This window comes from Budorcas taxicolor, chromosome 13 (genome assembly GCF_023091745.1).
Source record: "Budorcas taxicolor isolate Tak-1 chromosome 13, Takin1.1, whole genome shotgun sequence".
NCBI lineage: Eukaryota > Metazoa > Chordata > Mammalia > Artiodactyla > Bovidae > Budorcas > Budorcas taxicolor.
In genome coordinates this window covers 75650831-75671770 of record NC_068922.1, presented here as the reverse complement: position 1 = coordinate 75671770, position 20940 = coordinate 75650831, and the positions used below count along the sequence as shown (strand labels likewise).

Here is a 20940-nt window from a genome sequence, read left to right as displayed (position 1 = left end):
AAGTCTCTATCAGTCAGGTCAGTTTACCTGAGCAGAAGTCACCCTCCTAATTGAAGCAGAAGGGTTCAGTGAGCCAAGTGGTCTGTGCTCCGCTGTGTTTATTTGGCTAGGCTGGGACTATATTTCCCAGAATCCTTTGGTTCCCAGGTAGAAATTGACCAAAAGTAACTTGCGAGAGAGTTTGAAGGTGGACGGGGAGCAGCAGTGTGTCCTCTTACAAGGTCGCTGTGGTTTGATGTGGTGACAAATAGCCGCAGACCTGTCTGCAGGCTCCGGCATGTCCTTGCTGTCCTCTGGGCTGCGTCCATGTCTTCCTCCCGACTCCAGGGCAGCAGCACCTGGCCTGGCACCGGCCGCTTGGCTGCAGAGGCAATGGTTCCCGGCCCATTTCTCTACTGTTGGCCCTTGGCAGCCTCACTTGGTGACTAGATGGACCCCATGGCCTCTCAATTTGCCTGGTTGGTGGCTCCACAAGTCCCTGTTCAGACCTCACTTCTCAACGTCCTCCCACATGCTGACATACAAGGCTTATTAATAATTCTCATAATAAATTGTGTGTGCACGTGTGCGTGCTAAGTTACTTCAGTCGTGTCTGACTCTGTGTGACCCGGTGGACTGTAGCCCGTCATGCTTCCTTTGTCCATAGGATTCTCCAGGCAAGAATACCGGTGTGGGTTGCCATGCCCTCCTGCAGGGGGTCTTCTCCACCCCAGGCAGGAACTCGAATCTTTTGCATCTCCTGCATCGGCAAGCGGGTTCTTCATCACTAGGTCCATTCCCCAGCCACATGGGCTGGATCTAGCTGCTTCCCTGATTGGGTGTGACTGATTGTTGTTGTTCAGACACTAAGTCTTTCCGATTCTTTGCAATCCAGTGGACTGGAGCATGTCAGGCTCCTCTGTCCTCCACCGTCTCCCTGAGTTTGCTCAAATTTCCTAGGGTATGGCTGATAACATCATGAGTATTTACAGAATCTCAGGACGGCTGAGGAAGCCACACTGCAGGCCTGGGCCCCAGGGGAGCCACTGCCACAGGATCAGGAGGCCCTACTCATCTGCAGGCCAGTCTCCTGTGTTCAGCCATTTTCCCTTTCTTAACTCAGCACAAGCACAGTTGTCTTGTGGACGCGGCTGATGGGTGATCCCTTAAAGGCTTCAGATCCCTGGCTGCAAGGGAGTCTGGAAGACGAAATTTTCTGCTCTCCAGCCTCTTCAGTTTAGGAAGGTAAGCAGCAAGAGGAATGCTTGGACGTTGAAAAAAGCCAGTTCTCACCCAGAGATGTGCCTGGGGATCGAATCTCTGATGTTGCCATCTGGCTCTTTTCAGGCCATGATGTTAATGGGAAACCGTCACCTCCCTGGCCCTGTAGATAATCCAAGGCCAGGCTAACTGGTCACCAGGTGACTTGTTAACATGATTGAGTACTGACCTCGGTTCACCTTGACGAAATGAAGGAAGAGAAGGGAACTTCATTTATCCAGCATTTTTCACATTCCCGGTCACTTATGTACACGGTGCATTTTGCAGCTGAGGACACACGGGGCCCAGAGAAACGGAGGAAGCTTCCTGAGGTCACACAGCTAGTTACGGCAGAAGCCGGACTTGAGCCATCCTGTTGACCAAAGAGTGCCTGCTCCTCACCGTTACTGCGTATTTGTTAATATTGGGAGAAGCTTTTGTATAAAAGCCATTCATTCTTAATTAGGCACTTTTTCTTGGCTGAGCAGTTTCAGGTGCTGCGGACATAGTGGTGGGCAAACCAGGAAGAGGTAGATAAAGGGTAGTGTTAGGATGGGGGTTGCAAGTTCTCAGCAAGTCAGGGAATAGAGACAGGTGAAACAGGTTTGGGGTTAAGTTGATATTGATGTGTTTTCTTTGTACTTAAATATGTAAGAAAAGATTTGTGCTTTTTTTGAAACGTAGGTCCCTTGGTTTAGTTTTTGTTTTTCCTTTTTGGAAAAAATTTATATATTTTGGACTGTGCGGGATCCTCATTGCTGTGAGAGAGCTTTCTCTAGTTGCAGTGCATGGGCCTCTGTCTGTGGTGACTTCCCTTTTTCCAGAGTATGGGCTCTAGAATGTAGGTTCAATAGTTTTAGGCTTAGTTGTCCCACGGCATGTGGAATCTTCCCAGACCAGTTGTTGAACCTGTGTCCCCTATATTGGCAGACAGATTCTTAACCACTGGACCACAAGGGAAGTCCTGGTTTTCCTTTTGTGATAGAAAAATATTTCTCCATTCTGAAAAAACCATAGACTACGCCAACTGATGGTTTGTCTCAATGTCTGGGACACAAAACGGCACAGTGATTGTTGTTTAGCTGCTAAGTCACGTCTGACTCTCTGAGTTCCCATGGACTGTAACCTGCCAGGCTCCTGTCTCCGTGGCACGGTGGGGACTGGGGTAAACGAATGAACCTGGAGAGCAGCTCAAAGTGGCAGCTCTGGTGTGGCTCCTGCTGGTCCCGTGCAGACGTAGGTCCCCGTGTTGCCAGATGGCCCACGTTTTTTAGTGGGAAGTTGAAAATTCATATTTTGAGTTATGTCTTCCAAATTACCTATAGTTGTACCAAATTTTGCAAATGTGAAAATCAGTCAAACTTCTCTGTGGGTCAGATCTGGCCAGTTTGCATCTTGTGTGGAAAAGCCTTAATTTAGGCGTCAGAGATTCTGGGTTGGAGTCTGGGTTCTGCTACCTTCCAGTGGGTGGGGTCACAGGCAAGCCACGACACTCTCTGGGCCTCAATTTCCCCTTCTGTAAAATGGAACTCCTGAGAACAACATGGTCTGCCGAGCCCTTTACTGAACCAGTATTTTCTAAACGGTGGGTCATGGAGTCGATTTAGTGGATTGTGACCTGCATCTTTTAAATAGAGACCAGGACAGGATGGAAAATAACAGGATGTATCATAGTATTGTAGGTCAGCATTGCGTTGTGGAACATATTTTAGTTGTATACACATAATATGCACACACATATATATGTTAGACTGGGTCTTGTTATAGATAATATGCATTTCTCATGTGCAGTGACTGAAAAGGAGGCTTTCAAATAAAAAATGTTGTTCATGTCTGAATGCATTCAGTGCTGGCAACGTTTCTGTGAGGTGGGTTTTCTCATCAACTCCATTTTACGGGTGAGAAAGCTGAGGTTCAGAGAGTGATGTTTCCACAAACAGGAAAAGGAAGAGCTGGGATGTGACCCCAGGCCACATCTTAACCATGGGCAATCTGTCCTCTCCAGACAGCACCTGTGTGACTGCGATGAAAGGCGCTAGTGCAAGTCCAGGGCTTGGCCGGGTGCCTGGGACAGAGCAGGTGCTTAATAAATGTACGAGCCAGGCTCCTCATTCAGCCACACCAGGTGGCCTGCAGGAATCCAAGGGCTACAAGAGACAGGCGGGCTGGGGTTCTGCGGTCCTGGTACCCATGCGGTGGGGACGGAGCTACAGGGGCAAAGAGACACCCTCTCCCCTGCAGCCTCAGCTCCCCAAATAACTCATTTTTGGCCAAATACTTGATGGTTGAATTTTAAAATCAGTATTTGGCTGGCCATCATCCTTGAATGAACTTCTGCATATTTTGCTATATTGAATTTATGGATTAAAAAAAAAACATTTTGTTAAACAATTTAAACTGTCATGACCATGGTATTATTAGGGTTAGGGCAGTTACCTTTCAAAGCCGGGCTGAGTGTAGGAAGAAGCGCCTCCAGGCCAGTGGTTGCTGATGGCTCGAGGCCACCCTGCTGCTCTCTGCTGGAATCCCCATTGCGACCACAGCAGGTCAATTAATCCTTAACTCTTGGGCCTGAACATATCCTTGAAGGTGCTGCAGTTTCAGGGAAGCACTCCCCGAAGCAAGGGCGCAGCCTAAGAAAATGCTTCTGGAATCCTTGCAGTGCTATTTCCAGGCCTAACTTGGGGTGGCACCTGCGGGCAGTTGGGGCCAAAGACGGGCTCACACTGCCCTCTGGTGGTCACTGGCGAGCACAGCGTCGCGGGTGCTGAGCCGGCAGCATCGTCGGGGCTGCGGGCGCTGGGAGAGAACCGCGCAGCGCGCTGAACTCAGTTTTTCCTCTACCCAGAATCTGTCTATGGATACGGACGACATCCTAGAAGTTTCCCACATCCTTGTGAGGAAAGAAACCAGGCTGCATTCTGTATGGGTCCATTTATAGGAGCCTGGAGATCTGGGGTGACAGAAATCAGAAGAGAGGTGGAAGGCCGGGAAAGGCTGGGAAGGACCATGAGGGGCCGTCGTCCCTCCTCATCTGCGTTGGGGAGCATGGTTTCCAGCGGAAAGGATGGAGGCAGGGTGTCTGGGCAAAAACAGCTGGTCATGGGCTTTCTCATGACCTTGAGGGTACTTTCTCCCTTTGTATCCTACACCCAGTTCACGGCACCAAGCTCAAGTGCGCATCGTGACATATTCTTACACAGGGTTATACTTGGGTACCCATCCCCCAGATCAGGATGATTTTTTAAAACAGAAGTCAGATCATGCCCCTCTTCTGCTTTAAACTTTCTGGTGTCTTCTCACTGGATTTGGAGTAAGGTCCAAACTCCAACGAGATAAAAAGTCCGACAGCCAGTATGTATCAGTTCATTGCTGATGGATATTCGGTTGGTATTCAATCTTTGCTATTATAGACAGTATTGTAGAAAATAACACTATACAGAATATGCCCACTTACGTAAAAATATCTGTAGAGTCTCAGAAGTGGAATTACTGAGACAAACTTACAAATTGGAAAAATGTGGCCAACTTTCCCTCCTTAGGAGCTGTACCAATTTCAGCTTCCACAAGCAATGCATGAAGCCCCACAGCTCCACCAGCACTGTGAGTCATAAAAACTTTCGAATTTTTGTCACTCTGATGTGAAAAATGGTATCTCAATAGCATTTCTCTTATTATGAGTGAACTTGAGCATCTTTGTATACGTTTAAGAACCAGTTGTACTTTAAAAAAAATACAAAAATGTCTGTTCACGGCCTCTGATCATTTTTTATTTGGGTTGTTGGCCAAATATAGAAATAATAATTTATTTCTAGGAGCTTTTTGTATATTAAGGGGGGATTAACGCTTGCTGTTGTCTGCGATTTGAATTTCAAATTGACTTTCGTCTCATGTTTTTATTTTTACAATTGATTTGTGGCTGCGCTGGGTCTTCGTTGCCGAGAGGCCCTTTCTCTCGCTGGGGAGCGTGGGGGCTACTCTTGAGCTGTGGTGCACAGGCGTCTCATAGCAGTGGCTTTTCTTGTTGTGGAGAACAGGCTGTAGGGCAAGTGGGGTTCAGTGTCTGGGGCTCCCGGGCTCAAGAGCACAGGCTCAGGAAGCTGTAGTGCACGGGTCTCGTTGCCCCTGAGCATGTAGAAACTTCCCAGACTAGGGATCGAACCAGCATTTCCTACATTGGCAGGTGGATTCTTTACCACTGAGCCACCAGGGAAGCCTTACTTATGTTTTTCAGTAAATTTTTTAAGGTGGTCAAATTTCTCAATTTTTTTTTTTTTTGCAAGCACAATGTCTTATTCAAATATGTCTCATTCAGATATGTGTCTGTTGTGCCTGGGACACTGCCAGTGCGTTGTAGATACTCAATTAATATCTGATGGAAAAAATGTCCGCTCACTTGAATGACTGATTTTCTGAGTAGACATCTGAGCCCATGTGATCTACTACTACTACTACTATTTATTACGTGCTATATATGTTGAGATGCTCTTGGCTGCAAATAACTAAGGAAGAACGAACTCAAAATATTTCAACCATCAGGACATTTTAATCTCACATAATAAATTTAACCTATCTTTCCTAAGCAGTTATCCTTCTAAGAATTAACCAATGCTCAATCAATAGAAATCTTTGTTGAATCACTCCTGCCACATCTTTTACCCCAAGTGTGTGAATTATTGTCTATAAATGAAGCCAAGTTAGAGGAAACAGAGTCCAGGGATAGAGACAAAGAGACTGAATGTAAAAGAATTTAGAGACACTTGAATTCTGCATTTGGGGTGTTGGTGGTGATGGGGTCTGAGATCACACATTCCTGAACCTTTCAGTCAAGTAGGCCAAAAACATCTTTTTTTTTAAAAGCCACTTTGATGGTATTTATGCCGTTTGCATAATTTCGCTTTCATGGATTGGAGAAGGAAATGGTAACCCACTCCAGTGTTCTTGCCTGGAGAATCCCAGGGACGGGGGAGCCTGGTGGGCTGCCGTCTGTGGGGTCGCACAGAGTCGGACACGACTGAAGCGACTTAGCAGCAGCAGCAACTGAAAAATCCCCATGTTTGTTCTCTGATTTCTAAAGCCCTTGTGAAACAAATACCTTCAGCCCTGGAGGTTGACCTGAAGACTTCTTTGATTCTCTGTCCTTCTGCTGAGCTGGCCAGGAAGCTCTGGTGTCACGCTCAGACTTCCAGAAGGCCAAGGGCTTTTGTTTGGGAGTAATGCATAGTCCAGTTACTCTACTCCTTAGAGTGTTCCAGAGGGCTGCAAGACGCTTTTGGATGAACAGTGAAGGCAAGCAGTCTGGGACTACTGAATCTTAGCTATCCATCCACCCGTCCATCCACGTATCCATCCATCTACCTACCATCCATCCATCCATCCATCATCCAACATTCATTTATCGCCATCTCTCTTACAGAATGAGAGAGAGTCTTTACCCACTGAGAGCTCCAAGTCATCTAGTTATCTAGAATTCAGAATGAAACACTCACTGACTGTGGACTGTCAACACCAGCCTTCAACAGTCAGTCATCACAACAGAGAAGTAGTTGACCCCCCTAGGCAGTTAATTTCAGGATGAAGGGACAGGTCTACTTCACCCCAAACCTCTTTCTGTGTGGACAGCCGAGAGTCTACTATTAGTGCCGCTAACGGAAGCCTTTTAAAATAAAGTTTATTTTTTTATAAGGAAATTTACTCTTTGTTAAACTCTAAACAGAATTTTTCTTGACAGCAGTTTTTTTTCTTTTTTTTAGTATTTGGAGGTGGACTATTTTATTATTGTTTTTCAAATTATTGAAGTATAGTTGATTTACAGTGCTGTGCCAATCTCTGCAAGTCAGCAAAGTGCCTCAGTTATACACATATACACATTCTTTTTTTACATTCTTTTGCATTACGGTTTATCACAGGATACTGAATATTGTCCCCTGTGCTGCACATTAGGACCTTGTTGTTTATCCACTCTAAATGTAGTAGTTTGCATCTACCAACCCCAGATTCCCAGCCCGTCCCTCTCCCCTCCACCCCACCCTTGGCAACCACAACTCTGTTCTCGATCTGATGGCAGGTTGTGATGGTGGCTGGAAGGGAAGGGTGGATAGCACGTGATCACAAGTGGGGACCTAAGTGGCCAGGGTGTTGATGGGAAAACAGAGGATCCAGGAGTGTTTACATCACTGACTGCCTGGTGGCTCTGCTCCAGTCTCTCTTGCTTCTCCAGCCAGAAGTCAATTCATCCAGCACATCTCCTCCACTCATTAGAAGAAACCTAAGTTGGCAGATTATAGTGAGGTTGACCCATGTTTTCAGCAGCTAACTCTGGGGATTCTTTACCTCCATTTAACCATCTGTCCATCTAACCATTATACCATTCTTGCAATCACGTATCCAACCATCACAGTTACTGTCAATCACTCATCAACCATTAGTCATTCTATCCAATTACTCATTTAAATACTCATCCATCCATTTAGCCACTCATTCACCTAGTTAACCGTCTATCCATCTTTCCATCTCACCATGCAACCATCCATTCATCCAGACAAGCATCCACCCATCCATCTCACCATCTGGTCATCAATTCAGTTATCTATCCAATCATCCAACCACTCTTAATCTATATAACCATCTATCTAGTCATCCCAAGAGTTATCCACCCATTTATTCATCCATTCTCCAATCACCTAACCAGCCACCTACCCACCCAACTATTTAAACATCTATTCATCCATTTTTACAAATATTCCATTCACCCAGCCAATTGCCTTACTATGATTTCAGTTATACTTCCATCCTTCTTTCTACCTCATCTATAGTTCAGTTCAGTCACTCAGTTGTGTCTGACTCTTTGCAACCCCATGGACCGCAGCATGCCAGGCTTCCCTGTCCATCACCAACTCCCGGAACTTGCTCAAACTCATGTCCATTGAGTCAGTGATGCCATCCAACCATCTCATGTCTGTCATCCCCGTCTCCTCCTGCCTTCTATCTTTCCCAGCATCAGGGTCTTTTCCAATGAGTCAGTTCTCCGCATCAGGTGGCCAGAGCACTGGAGTTTCAGCTTCACCATCAGTCCTTCCAGTGAATACTCAGGACTGATATCCTTTAGGATGGACTGGTTGCAGTCCATGGTACTCTCAAGAGTCTTCTCCAACATCACAGTTCAAAGGCATCAATTCTTTGGCGCTCGGCTTTCTTTATGGTCCAACTCTCACGTCCATACATGACCACTGGGAAAACCACAGCTTTGACTAGGTGGACAAATAATGTCTCTGCTTTTTAATATGCTGTGTCGGTTTGATATAGGAACCTCATCTATAATGGGATTCCAATTAGTGTTAGCATCCACTCTGTGGATTGATTCCAAGAACATCATTCCATGCTTGATTTTGGGGGAAACAGAGATGAAACAAACCACCTGCCCCCAGGGAGCTCAGGGCCTAGAGGAGCCCATCTCACTGTTGGTGATGGCTTCCTATGTATCAGGTCCTAGCTCTGCGACTCCAGTCATCAGGTCGTTTTCCCATCTCCACTGACATGGATGCCAGCCAATTGAAGACCCTGGATTTCACCAACATGAATAGAGGGAGGAGCTTATACTTAGGCTTAGCATCCAAGCAAATGGATCCAGGCTCTGCTGGGAACTCTGTGGGCAGCAACAGAGCTCAAGATGCCCTTGAACTCCTCCGGATGTCTCTTCCTGTTTCTTACACCGAATCCTCGGTTCATCCCCTGGAAAACAAACTCCTACCACTGGCATGGAGATTAGTTCTACTTCCATAGCACCCCCCAAACTCTTTTAGTAGTAGCTCACTGATTCCTCCTTTGGGGAACCAGCTCTCTCCCACTTTCTGCTCGGGAGAGGTTTTACCCTAAATCTAGCTCCGTGGGTAGCTCATGACTCAGGTTTGGCCAATGAGACACAATCCTGGGGCTCTTGTTGGAACCTCAAGGCAGAAGCAGCTCTTTCTACTGGTGTGGTTTTGCTGAAAGATTCTTGGAGCCATTTTTGCCACAACAGGGAAGAGCCTGCCTGAGAAGTAAAACTACCCAGGAGAAAGTCACTTGACCACCAGGACCCATGCTTGCTTTTGGGGGAAATGGAGAGGAAACAAACAGTACCTGCCCCTAGGGAGTTCAGAGCCCATCTCACTGTTGGTGATGGCTTTCTGTGTATCAGATTCTAGCTCTGAAACTCCAATCATCAGGTCGTTTTCCCATCTCCACTATAGGATCCAGCTATGCCTGAAGACGTATATGGACTAAAGTTCCTAAAGACGCTTTGTTTTTGGCTTAAGCCAATTTGAGTTGGATTTTATACTTCTGCAACGAAAGAGGAAAAGACCAACATATTCAGAAGCCGCAAACGTGGTCATCAAGTACTGACACCCTACCCCACTTCAAAATGTAAACGTGGTTTTATTTAATGCCTCTTTCCGTCGCAAAATACCACCTCCTCCCCAGGGTCCCCTCTTCCCAGAAAACAAGATGGCGGTATAAGGCACGCGCACTGTCCACATGATGTCAGGTTAGGTTCTTAAAAACAAAATAAGCAACAGTCTTCCCCACAGCCCCAAATTGCCTCCTTCACTAGTCCCCCCAAAGCACAACACGGAGCAGAGAGGCTTCAATTAGAACTGTGCACCGCCAAACATGCCAGCTGAGAAAACAAAAACACCAACAGCTAAGAAAACCAACACAGGTACAAGAGCATAATAGCGGAGTAATGAGATTAGTCCATAAATTAAAGTGGAAAAAAAAAAAGCCTGTTCCCTTCTCATCACCGGCCCTCCCCCGAATCAGCAATTCCTTGCTTTTGTTCTGTGAGTCTTGCCGAACAGTCTGGACTCTGAGCCAGCCCTCTTCCCCAAAGTTAAATATTCCAAAGCCACTGCTGGGTGCCCTGTTTCTCAGGACCCGCGTTGGGACTGAAAGGACAACTTCTGAAGTGGTCACTAGACACCTCTTGGCTGGAGGGACCCTGCCTGGTGTCCAGCATCTGGCGGGGGCGGCGGGAAAGCCGGGGGCCTGGGCTGGTGGGCTGCATCTCTGATGGCAGGTGGCGAGGCCGTGGGTGCTGCTATAAATACTCCAGCTCCAGGGCGTGCCTCAGCGCCTCCAGGTCCGCGTGGCAGGATATCCTCCAGAAAGGCATGTTGTGCTGGAACACAGAATCGCAGACACATGGTTACGGCTCTGCTGGCACCTCCTGCAGCCCCTCTGGGCCCCACGCCTGTGGCGAGAGCCTTAGGAGAAGTCACCAAGTCAACACACCATGGTGGACCCCCAGCCCCCCGCCAATGTGATCAGTACCCACCGGTCTGGTCATCCTTTCTACTTCTTTGGAGCCTGTTATTTATTTATTTATTGGCTTTGCCCAGTGTCCTGGGGAAATCTTTGTTCCCCAACAGCGATGGAACCTGTGCCCCTGTACTGGGAGTGTGGAGTTTAATCCCTGGACTACCAGGGGAGTCCCCTTCTGACGCCTTTTCCTGCACTGTCTGACATGTGGACTGGCTGACCCCTTTCCCCTCCGTTGGGACCGCCACTGTGGTCTTGATGTGCCAAAAGTGATGGTCATTCAGCTGTGTCTGACTCTGCGACTCCACGGACTATAGCCTGTCAGGCTCCTCTGTCCATGGAATTCCCCAGGTAAGAATACTGGAGTGGGTTGCCATTCCCTTTTCCAGGGGATCTTCATGACCCAGGGATCAAACTTGAGTCTCCTGCACTGCAGGCGGACTCTTTACCGTCTGAGCCACCAGGGAAGTGGTACACAGACATGGCATCAAATCACACAGCAGGAAAGCAATTCCATCTTAAAAACGTGTTCTCCATCACAATACTTCAGATAGAAAGTCTTGGCCAGATGCTGCAGCGTCTTCAACCCCTCCCTGACACTCACTAATTTCCATGTGAACAGACAGGGCTGGTCCCAGAGACGGTTTTTATCTTTTCTTTACAGCAGGTGATGCTTGCTCTGTGTTACTGTCATGTAGTGAGGTTTTTCATTTTAAACATAAGTGCGCTGACTGAAAGGGAAACACAAAGTAGATAACAGGCCAGGCCAGCATGCAGATACGGCAGAAGTAACTGGTGTAAAAGAAGTGCTATGTTGGTTACGGAAAGAAATCAGTCATGGGAAAGGAGAAATCTGTGAAATACTTCCATAGTGTGAAGGTTAAATGTTTAAGATTGTCCTTGTCAAAGCTCTGTTCTACCTTTGTTAGCTGGGTGACCTTAAGTGATTTACTCTGCTGCTTGTCTGAAAAATGGGGATAATACTTGCTGTATACCATGTCTATCTTGTTTTACAAATGAGGGGAATGAGGCACACAGAGATTCTGTCTGACTCCAGAGAAAAAAACTTGACTGCATGTTCATCACCAGAAAATGTAACCACTGACTAAAGCTGATGCCTGTCCAACAGCCATCCTCCTCCTTCCTGCTTCCAGAACCCTGAATTTGGCAGCACTGTGCCAGAGAGGTAAGTAAGGGGTGAATTATGATGATATAAATGAGCTATGACAACCCAGACCCTGTTTCTCAGCGATTTGTCCTGTATCCCTCTTGACTTGTGAGCCACCGAAGCCAAGGAGGAAGTTGGCTGGGGGCGTCTGGGAAAGATTTTCCTCATGGTTAGAGAGAAGCACCCAAAAACTCTTTTCTCCTTACTTTTCCTTTTCACTTGAATGCTGGCATGTTAGTACGTGATGTCTGGAGCTGTGGCAGTGATTTTGAGATCATGAGGCAACATAGCAGAAATGAAAAAGCCAAAGATGATTAGAAAGGTAGAGCAAAATGATGGAAAGGGATACTTGGTGAATTTTTGGACCTACTGAAACAACCTAGGGTACACCTACTTCTAATCTTGTTAGGTGAGCAAGTGTTTAAGTCTTCATTACAGCTAAAAGATACTGAGCCTCCTCAAGACAGTCAGTGACCTTCAGTTATTTACTGAGTGAACAGGGATGCTTGATGAACATGTATGAATGCCCCCAGTTCCATGGTAGATCTGCTGCCTTGTGAGGTTTTTTGCCCACAGGGTAGAAACTATACAAGTGTCCTTTTGGTTCCAGGAGCACAATAAACCCTTTCTTGCCTCTGGAGGCTCTGCACTTTTGATAGCTGGGTCAGGGCAGGCGTCTCCGGAGCACTTTTGATAGCTGGGTCAGGGCAGGCGTCTCCGGAGGGGTGACATTTAAGTAGGCCCCAGAGAATGGGAAGGCAGGGGCCATGCAAATATTGGAGGAAAGTAGTCAAGGCTGAAGACACAGCAAGTGCAAAAGCCCTGAGGAGGGTCTGAGCTTGGAAAGTCATATTCACTGCTCTTGCCTCTTGGCCCACAGTGGGCACTGAATATTCGTGGAATGAAAGAAAAAAGGAAGGGAGGGAGAAGAAGAGGGAAGGAGAGTTTCTCACAGCAAAGTTCTCAATGGACACATCCTTTTCTCTTTTGCCCAAAGAAAGCAAAAAATGATCCATCGTGGGCAACAGATGCCATCTCTTTAATGCCTTTCAGCTCCCCCATCCTCCTCCCTTCAGCCTGGCTGAGCCTTTCATTCTCTGCAAAGATGGATGTTGGTGGCTGCCTGGCCAATCCAGTCCCTCCTTAAACAATGTAATTTATTTTTCTGGGAGGAAATGAGCAAAGGGGAAGAGACTGTCTCAGCAGCCTCCCTCCCAGGCCTGGTGGCTGCAGAGCCCGGGTGGATTTATCACTTGTGGAGAGGTGGAGACAAATGACCCACTAAAATGGAGACATTAACAACACTGTCAGCTGAAACAGCTGAAGCCCCCTGTCCTGTCACTGTATTTCACACTGCTCAGGTGTCCAGCGGCCTGGGCTAATGAGGCCCATCCATCAGGCCAGGAGAGCTGCTGGCGCACAGAGCTGCTCATTAACGGGCTGGGGCTACTGCTTCAAACATGGTGGGAATTTTCAGGGGAGCTTGGCGTATGGGGGTGGTGTGCCCTAGTCTTCTTTGGTGGACTCCACTCTCTTCTGACCAGCTCGGGGGTGCGGAACGACAGTGTTTGAAACTCCTAAGTCCACCTCCTTCCTACCAGGTGTTTGGCGCAAAATACATAGCAGTTTACATGTGCCAACTGTGTGACCTTAAGTAAATTAATTCACCTCTCTGAATCTCAAACATGTCCTCTATAAAATGAAGTGGGATGGTACCCACTTTGTGGGGGGAGGGGCTTGGAGGATTAAATAAAATGATGACATCAGTAATAAACAGTAGTGGGTAACCAACCTGGACAGCATATTAAAAAGCAGAGACGTTACCAACAAAGGTCTGTCTAGTCAAAGCTATGGTTTTTCCAGTGGTCACGTATGGGTATGAGAGTTGGACTGTGAAGAAAGCTGAGTGCCGAAGAATAGATGGTTTTTGAACTGTGGTGTTGGAGAAGACTCTTGAGAGTCCCTTGGACTACAAGGAGATCCAACCAGTCCATCCTAAAGGAGATCAGTCCTGAATATTCATTGGAAGGACTGATGCTGAAGCTGAAACTCCAATACTTTGGTCACCTCATGCAGACTCATTGGAAAAGACCCTGAGGCTGGGAAAGATTGAAGGCGGGAGGAAAAGGGGACGACAGAGGATGAGATGGTTGGATGGCATCACCGATGCGATGGACATGGGTTTGAGTAAACTCCGGGAGTTGGTGATGGACAGGGAGGCCTGGCGTGCTGCAGTCCATGGGGTCGCAGAGTTAGACACGACTGAGCAACTGAACTGAACTGAAGGCTGGGATGAGTTATAGCCCCACCATCTGCCGGCTGTGATGGAGACTGCTGGCTGGCTCCCTACATTCTTTCTCCCCTTCTCTCTCAGGAAATGTTCCTGCCTTGTTTTCTTCCTTTGTTTCTTTCCTTGCTAGGCAGGAGTGGCTGAGAATCAGGCTACATCTTCCAGCTCACTTTGTGGCAAGGTGTGACTTCCTGACTCAAAAATCTGGCCAATAGGATTTGAGCAGCCGTGATGTCACCTGTACCCGCTGTGCTCTTAAAGGGCCGGGAAGTCCTCCCCTCTCCTCTCCCCTTGATTTTCCTGGTGCGGGGAGTGCAGACGTGGAGGGGGAGAGAAGCCGTCGTGGACTGTGTGGTAAGAGAAGTACCGGGACTGGCAGAGCAACAAGAAGGAAGGGGCCTGGGCCCCTGATGCTGCCCCCCCGCTGTGGGCAGCAAACAGGAGAAAGAGACGGCTTTCCGCTGTTGAAGCTGCTAGCCGGCATCTCTGGCGTCGCAAACTCCACTGAACAAAATCTGGCCCCACTGGGGACTACCTCACCCACTCCCTCGGCCTGGATTCAGTGACACGCTTGCTCCTGTGGACTTTGCCCAAACAAGACACTGGGGTGAGTTTTTGTTACGTGGGCAGATTTTGTTTTTTTTCTTGTTTAAGCTATTTTATTGTGAAGTTGCTCCGTTGTGTGCGACTCTGTGCAGTCCCATGGACATTAGCTTAGCAAGCTCCTCCATCCGTGGAATTTTCCAGGGAAGAGTACTGGAGTGGCTTGCCATTTCCTTCCGGGATTTGAACCCTGGTCTCCCACATTGCAGGCGGACACTTTACCCTCTGAGCCACCAGGGAAGCCCAAGCTATTTTATTAGGTACTTGCAAGTTGTATGGATGTGAGAGTTGGACTGTGAAGAAGGCTGAGTGCTGAAGAATTGATGCTTTTGAACTGTGGTGTTGGAGAAGACTCCTGAGAGTCCCTTGGACTGCAAGGAGGTCCAACCAGTCCATCCTAAAGGAGATCAGTTCTGGGTGTTCATTGGAAGGACTCATGCTAAAGCTGAAACTCCAATACTTTGGCCACCTCATGCGAAGAGTTGACTCATTGGAAAAGACCCTGATGCTGGGAGGGATCGGGGGCAGGAGGAGAAGGGGACGACAGAGGATGAGATGGCTGGATGGCATCACCAACTCAATGGACATGAGTTTGAGTGAACTCCGGGAGTTGGTGATGGACAGGGAGGCCTGGCCTGCTGCGGTTCATGGGGTTGCAAAGAGTCAGACATGACTGAGCAACTGAAGTTTAGCTCAAATGAATACTTTTATATTTCTAATTGTTTAGTTATGATTTTCACCTTAAGATCCATTTGCTTGATATCAATACAGCTGCACTGGCTTTCATTGTTAGTATACATATGAACACCTTTTCTGTATTTTTCAACTGTTCTCTATATTAGGAATCTTTCACATTCAGCCAGCATTTTTTTTTTTTTTTAACTGTCAGAAAATCACTGACTTTGTGCTTCATTCCCATTTATTGTGATGACATTTGGCTTTTTTGACATCAGTTTACTTTGTGTTTTCTATTTGTCAGACTTCTCCTGTTTTCTTTTATAAACTTCTTTGCCTTATTTTTTAAAATTTATCTTTGGCCACGTCGGGTCTTCATTGCCCTGAGGGCTTCTCTCTAGCTGAAGGGGGCAGGGGCTACTCTTCAGGTGTGGAGTTCAGGCTTCTCATTGCAGCGGCTTCTATTGTTGTCGACCACAGACTCAGGGCAAGTGGACTCAGTAGGTAAGGCTCCCGTGCTAGGACACGGGCTCAGCAGTTTTGATGCACCATGTGGGATCCTCCCGGACCAGGGATCAAACCTGTGTTTCCTGCATTGGCAGGTGGATTCTTTACCACTGAGCCACCAGGCAAACCCCCTCTTCTTTGCTTATTTTTAATTAGATTCTTTGCTCATTCCATCTTCCCCCTTTGTTATGTGCAAATTTGGACTCCTGTTTTCTCTGCTGGCTCCCCTGGAGAGAGACTCTCCTCTGAATGTCTGAAGATGGATTTAGCTTTCTCCTGCAGCCCCAGGGAGTAGTAACCATATCTGCTTTGGGCTATTGAGGGCTAACTCTGCATGGTTCCTCTGCTGGCCCCCTTGGTGTCTGTTCTCTGCAGGTGTGATGGATTAAAAAGACAGCTCAGAGAGGGCTGCCACTGGCTGAAGGCCACACAGCCAACAATGGCAGAGCTGGGATTTAGGGCAAAATACGCTCCCCTGGCCACCTGTTTCTGTGAGAGCCAGGTGGCTGTAGGGTGAGGCGAGGGAGGAGCCTGGGACAGAGTTGAAAGAGGCACCTCCAGGACTCCCCTGGAGGTCCAGGGGTTAAGACTCTGTGCTTCCACTGCAGGGGGCGTGGGTTCGATCCCTGGCTGGAGAACTAAGATCTCAAAAAAAAAAAGGACTCCTTTAGTTTATCAAGAGGCATCTCTGTCAGCTCCCTCTCCTCCTGGCTCTCTAAGAGAGGGCAACCCTAGACTGGCAGTTCTCAAAGCAGCAGCCTGCCCCCTAGGAGTGACTGTGTGAGTTTTGACTGTTGTCACGACTGGGGGGCACTACACGTGGGGCAGGTGCCTGCTTCATCCCACACACCTTAGACTTGAATGATTTTCAAATGTTCTGCCAGATATTTAAGTACAAACCCATTCATAATAACCAGAGTGGAGACCCTTAACTCCACTTTGACACATAAATAGAGTACCTTTCACATGCTTTCAATAAACGTTTTCCAGGGCTGCAATTACTGTGTGAACTGGGGAAGGCTGTATTCTGGTTTACTCCGAGCCTAACCACGGGTTGCCCTGCAGTTTGGAGCAATCACGTGATGGCTGCAGCAGCTTGATGGCTTTATGAGTGGCCGAGGCTGCGCACGCGTGTCCCCCTGCATTTGCTGGGCTGCATCCTCAGTGACAGCACTTCTGGGTGCAAGGCTCTGTGCTCAAACGTTTCCCTCCTGGAGCACACGTTATTGTGAGTATAAATACATGTGTGTGCTCAGTCGTGTCCAGCTCTTTGCGACCTTATACACTGTAGCCCGCCAGGCTCCTCTGTGCATGGGATTCTCCGGGCAAGAATACCAGAATGGGTTGCCGTGCCCTCCTCCAGGGGACCTTCCTGACCCAGGGATCGACCTCGTGTCTCTCATGCCTCCTGCATTAGCAGGTGGATTCTTCACCACTATCGCCACCTGAGGAACCCTTGAGTACAAGTGACTTTCCCTTGTTTCTTTCTTTTTTTTAATTTTTATTTTTACTTTAGCCCTTATTTCTTAAAAAAATTTCTTTTGATGTGGACCATTTTTAAACTCTTTATTGAATCTGTTACCATACTGCTGCTGCTTTATGTTTTGGTCTTGAGACATGTGGGATCTTAGCCCCCTGTGGATAGAACCTGCGCCCCCTGCACTGGAAGGTGAAGTCTTAACCCCTGGACCACCAGGGAGGCCCTGCCCTTATTTCTCTCTGTATCACTGGATGTTGATCTCCAGGACACTATGGTTTTTTTTTTTTCTTTTTTTAAATTTTTCTGGGGCAGGCCATTATGGTTTTAAGGGGGTTTTATTATCCATTAGTATTTCATTTCAGGATAGTAAATGATCATTTCAAAACATCTGCTCAGTCAGTTCAGTCACTGACTCTTTGTGACCTCATGGACTGCAGCACGCCAGGCCTCCCTGTCCATCACCAACTCCCGGAGTTTACTCAAACTCATGTCCATCGAGTCGGTGATGCCATACACTCATCTCATCCTCTGTCGTCCCCTTCTCCTCCTGCCTTCAATCTTTCCCAACATCAGGGTCTTTTCAGATGAGATGCTTACTCCTTGGAAGGAAAGTTGTGACCAACCTAGACAGCATATTAAAAAGCACAGACATTACTTTGCCAACAAAGGTCCATCTAGTTAAGGCTATGGTTTTCCCAGTAGTCATGTATGGATGTGAGAGTTGGACTATAAGGAAAGCTGAGTGCTGAAGAATTGATGCAACTGCGGTGTTAGAGAAGACTCCTGAGAGTCCCTTGGACTGCAAGGAGATCCAACCAGTCCATCCTAAAGGAGATCAGTCCTGAATATTCATTGGAAGGACTGATGTTGAAGCTGAAACTCCAATACTTTGGCCACCTGATGCGAAGAGCTGACTTATTTGAAGACGTTTGAAAACATCTGCTACACTGCCCTAAGAAACGCCCCTTGACAAGAGAAGGCCAGTAAACAGCAGTGACTGCTTCATGGACTTCCTTGTCATTCTCCAGGTGAGAACCAGAGGGCAGGTAGGGAGGTGTCCACAACCAGGGGCCTAAGCAGGTTCTCAATCTGCTTCTATCAGAGTTAAAGTTTATTTTGATCGCTGTCACACGCCTGGGCAGAAGTTCTTCTCAGTTAGGTCTGAACTTGGAAAAGGGGCTCTAGACTCCCCCTCCCACCCCAGCAGTGGGGTTCAGGTAGGTTCACCAGAGACCAGCTCTTGACCTGGCACACTGGTCCTGGATTCATGTGATAATTCATGAGGTTCACACCGCTGTTTTGGTCATGTCCTGATGTATCATCCATATCAGTCAGCTCACTTGCTCAGTTGTGTCCGACTCTTTGTGACCCCATGGACTGCAGCATGCCAGGCTTCCCTGTCCATCCCCAACTCCCAGAGCTTGCTTCAACACATATACATTGAGTCAGTGATGCCATCCAACCATCTCATCCTCTGTCGTCCCCTTTTCCTCCTGCCTTCAATCTTTCCCAGCATCAGGGTCTTTTCCAAAGAGTCAGCTCTTCACCTCAGGTGGCAAAGTATTGGAGTTTCAGCTTCAACATCAGTCCTTCCAATGAACACCTAGGACTGATCTCCTTTAGGATGGACTGTTTGGATCTCCTTGCAGTCCAAGGGACTCTCATGAGTCTTCTCTGACACTACAGTTCAAAAGCATCAATTCTTCGCTGCTCTGCTTTTTTCATGGTCACCCCGATAGCTATGATTAATATTTTCTCCTCTAAATCGAATGTAAGCCGTGCTGTGTGGTGTGTGGATCTCACTTCCCTGACCAGGGATCAAACCTGTGTCCCTGCATTGGGAGTGCGGCGTCTTAGCCACTGGAGGGCCAGTGGTAAGGACAGCCAGGTAAAGAAGGCCCTCAAAATCAGTTCATTTTTAAAGTTAGAGAAAATCTGCTTTAAAAAGAAGTACTCAGAGTAAAAACTGAAGTCCCTCTGAAGGCCCAAGGCACCTCCATGACCACACCTCCCTAACCCACCCTGCCCTTTGCTTGGTGCATCCCTGAGGCTCTCTGCAGGAAGCTCCAGCCTTCGGACCTTTGAACTCCTTGGTTCCTCTCCTGAAATTCCCTCACTCTGATGCTCACAGCATCAGAGGAAAAAGTTACTTTTGAACTGTGGTGTTGGAAAAGACTCCTGAGAGTCCCTTGGACTGCAAGGAGATCCAACCAGTCCATCCTGAAGGAGATCAGTCCTGAATATTCACTGGAAGGACTGATGCTGAAACTGAAACTCCAATACTTTGGCCACCTGATGCAAAGAATGGACTCATTAGAAAAGACCCTGATGCTTGAAAGATTGAAGGTGGGAGGACTTCAGGGGATGACAGAGGAAGAGGTGGTTGGATGGTGTCACTGACTCGATGGACATGAGTCTGAGTAAACTCCGGGAGCTGGTGATGGATAGGGAGGCCTGGCGTGCTGCAGTCCATGGGGTCGCAAAGAGTCGGACACGACTGAGCGACTGAACTAAGGGATGCTCACTTGGCTTACTTCCTCTCCTCCCACCTCTGCTCGGCCGTCACCTCGCAGCCAGGCCGGCCTTGATCACCACATACACTCCCAGCCTGCCCACCCCTAGCGCCGCCTCTGTTCTCCACTCCCCACTTCGCTCTTCTCCCAAGCTCTGGCGGTCATCTGACACGCTTGTTACACTTAAGGTGCTGACTGCTTGTTCCCAGGCTGTGAGCTGAGTGAGGGGTGAGATGACCTGTGTGTTCTGCTCACTGCCCAGGCATAGCGCCTGCAAGAGAGGCTGGCACACAGTAGATGCTCAGCTAATGACTAGAGGGGATAAGGCCTTGGAGGAGGAATATGGAGAGCTGGGGGAGGGAAGTGCAGGCAGGCCTCACTGAGCTGGAAGGTGGGAGTGGGAGCTGGGAGGGAAAGCCTCCTCTGGAGAGAGGCTGAGGCTGGAAAAGGATGAATCTGGAAGAGCAAGGGGAGGAGCAAGGAAGGAAAAGGGAGGAGCCTTCCAGGAGGCTGGACCGGTATATGCAAAGCCTACTAAGCTTCCCCTCTTCCGAGCCCCTGTCTCAGGACCTTCCATCTTCTTGTGGGTTTCATCCGCTGAGACCCTAAACATTTTTGCATTTCCTTAGAATCTGTTTCTGAGGCAGGAAGGGGGAGGCCAGGTCCCCCAAATTAAGCTCTGTGACATTAACAATCCACTTTCCAGGCCTCTGGGTTGGGGGGTGGCAGGCTCTCTGGGATGCTGTTGACAGGTCCAGACCCCGGACTTTAGCAGCTGTTTCTTTTCCAAGAACAGAGCTGCGGCCACCAGAACCCCTCTGCCTGTCTCCTCATGGGCCTGAGATCACAAAAGCGGGATTTTCTTTTTCATTAGCTTAATGCTGTCTTTATTAACTGGGAAGGGTTCCTGGAACATATGATCAGTGAGTATTAAATAAAACACACACACGTGCACCAGCTCCCCCACCAGCCTGCCCTGACAGAGGGTCTCTGGGCTCCTGAGCAGTTGTCCCAGAAACAACGCAAGGTTACCAGGGGCGGCAGCCAAAGGCACGGAGGGGGGATTTGCAGAAGGAAATGACTCAGGATGCTTCTGCGATTTCTGAGTGGGAGTGGACCTGGGACCAAAGAGCCTGGAAAGGAGACAGGCTCACCAGAGGAGGGG

At 48.1% G+C, this 20940-nt stretch overlaps 1 protein-coding gene across 1 annotated transcript in view; it reads right to left on the bottom strand.

Annotated features, from left to right (window-relative positions):
• Positions 1–10297: 10297 nt before the first annotated feature.
• The window catches only part of EYA2 (EYA transcriptional coactivator and phosphatase 2), a 170178-nt gene continuing 159535 nt past the window's right edge, over positions 10298–20940 (bottom strand). The window contains exon 15 of the mRNA XM_052650803.1: positions 10298–10399. Within this exon, the coding sequence (XP_052506763.1) occupies positions 10319–10399 (81 nt within the window). The 3' untranslated portion in view covers positions 10298–10318. The remainder of the gene's footprint in view (positions 10400–20940) is intronic.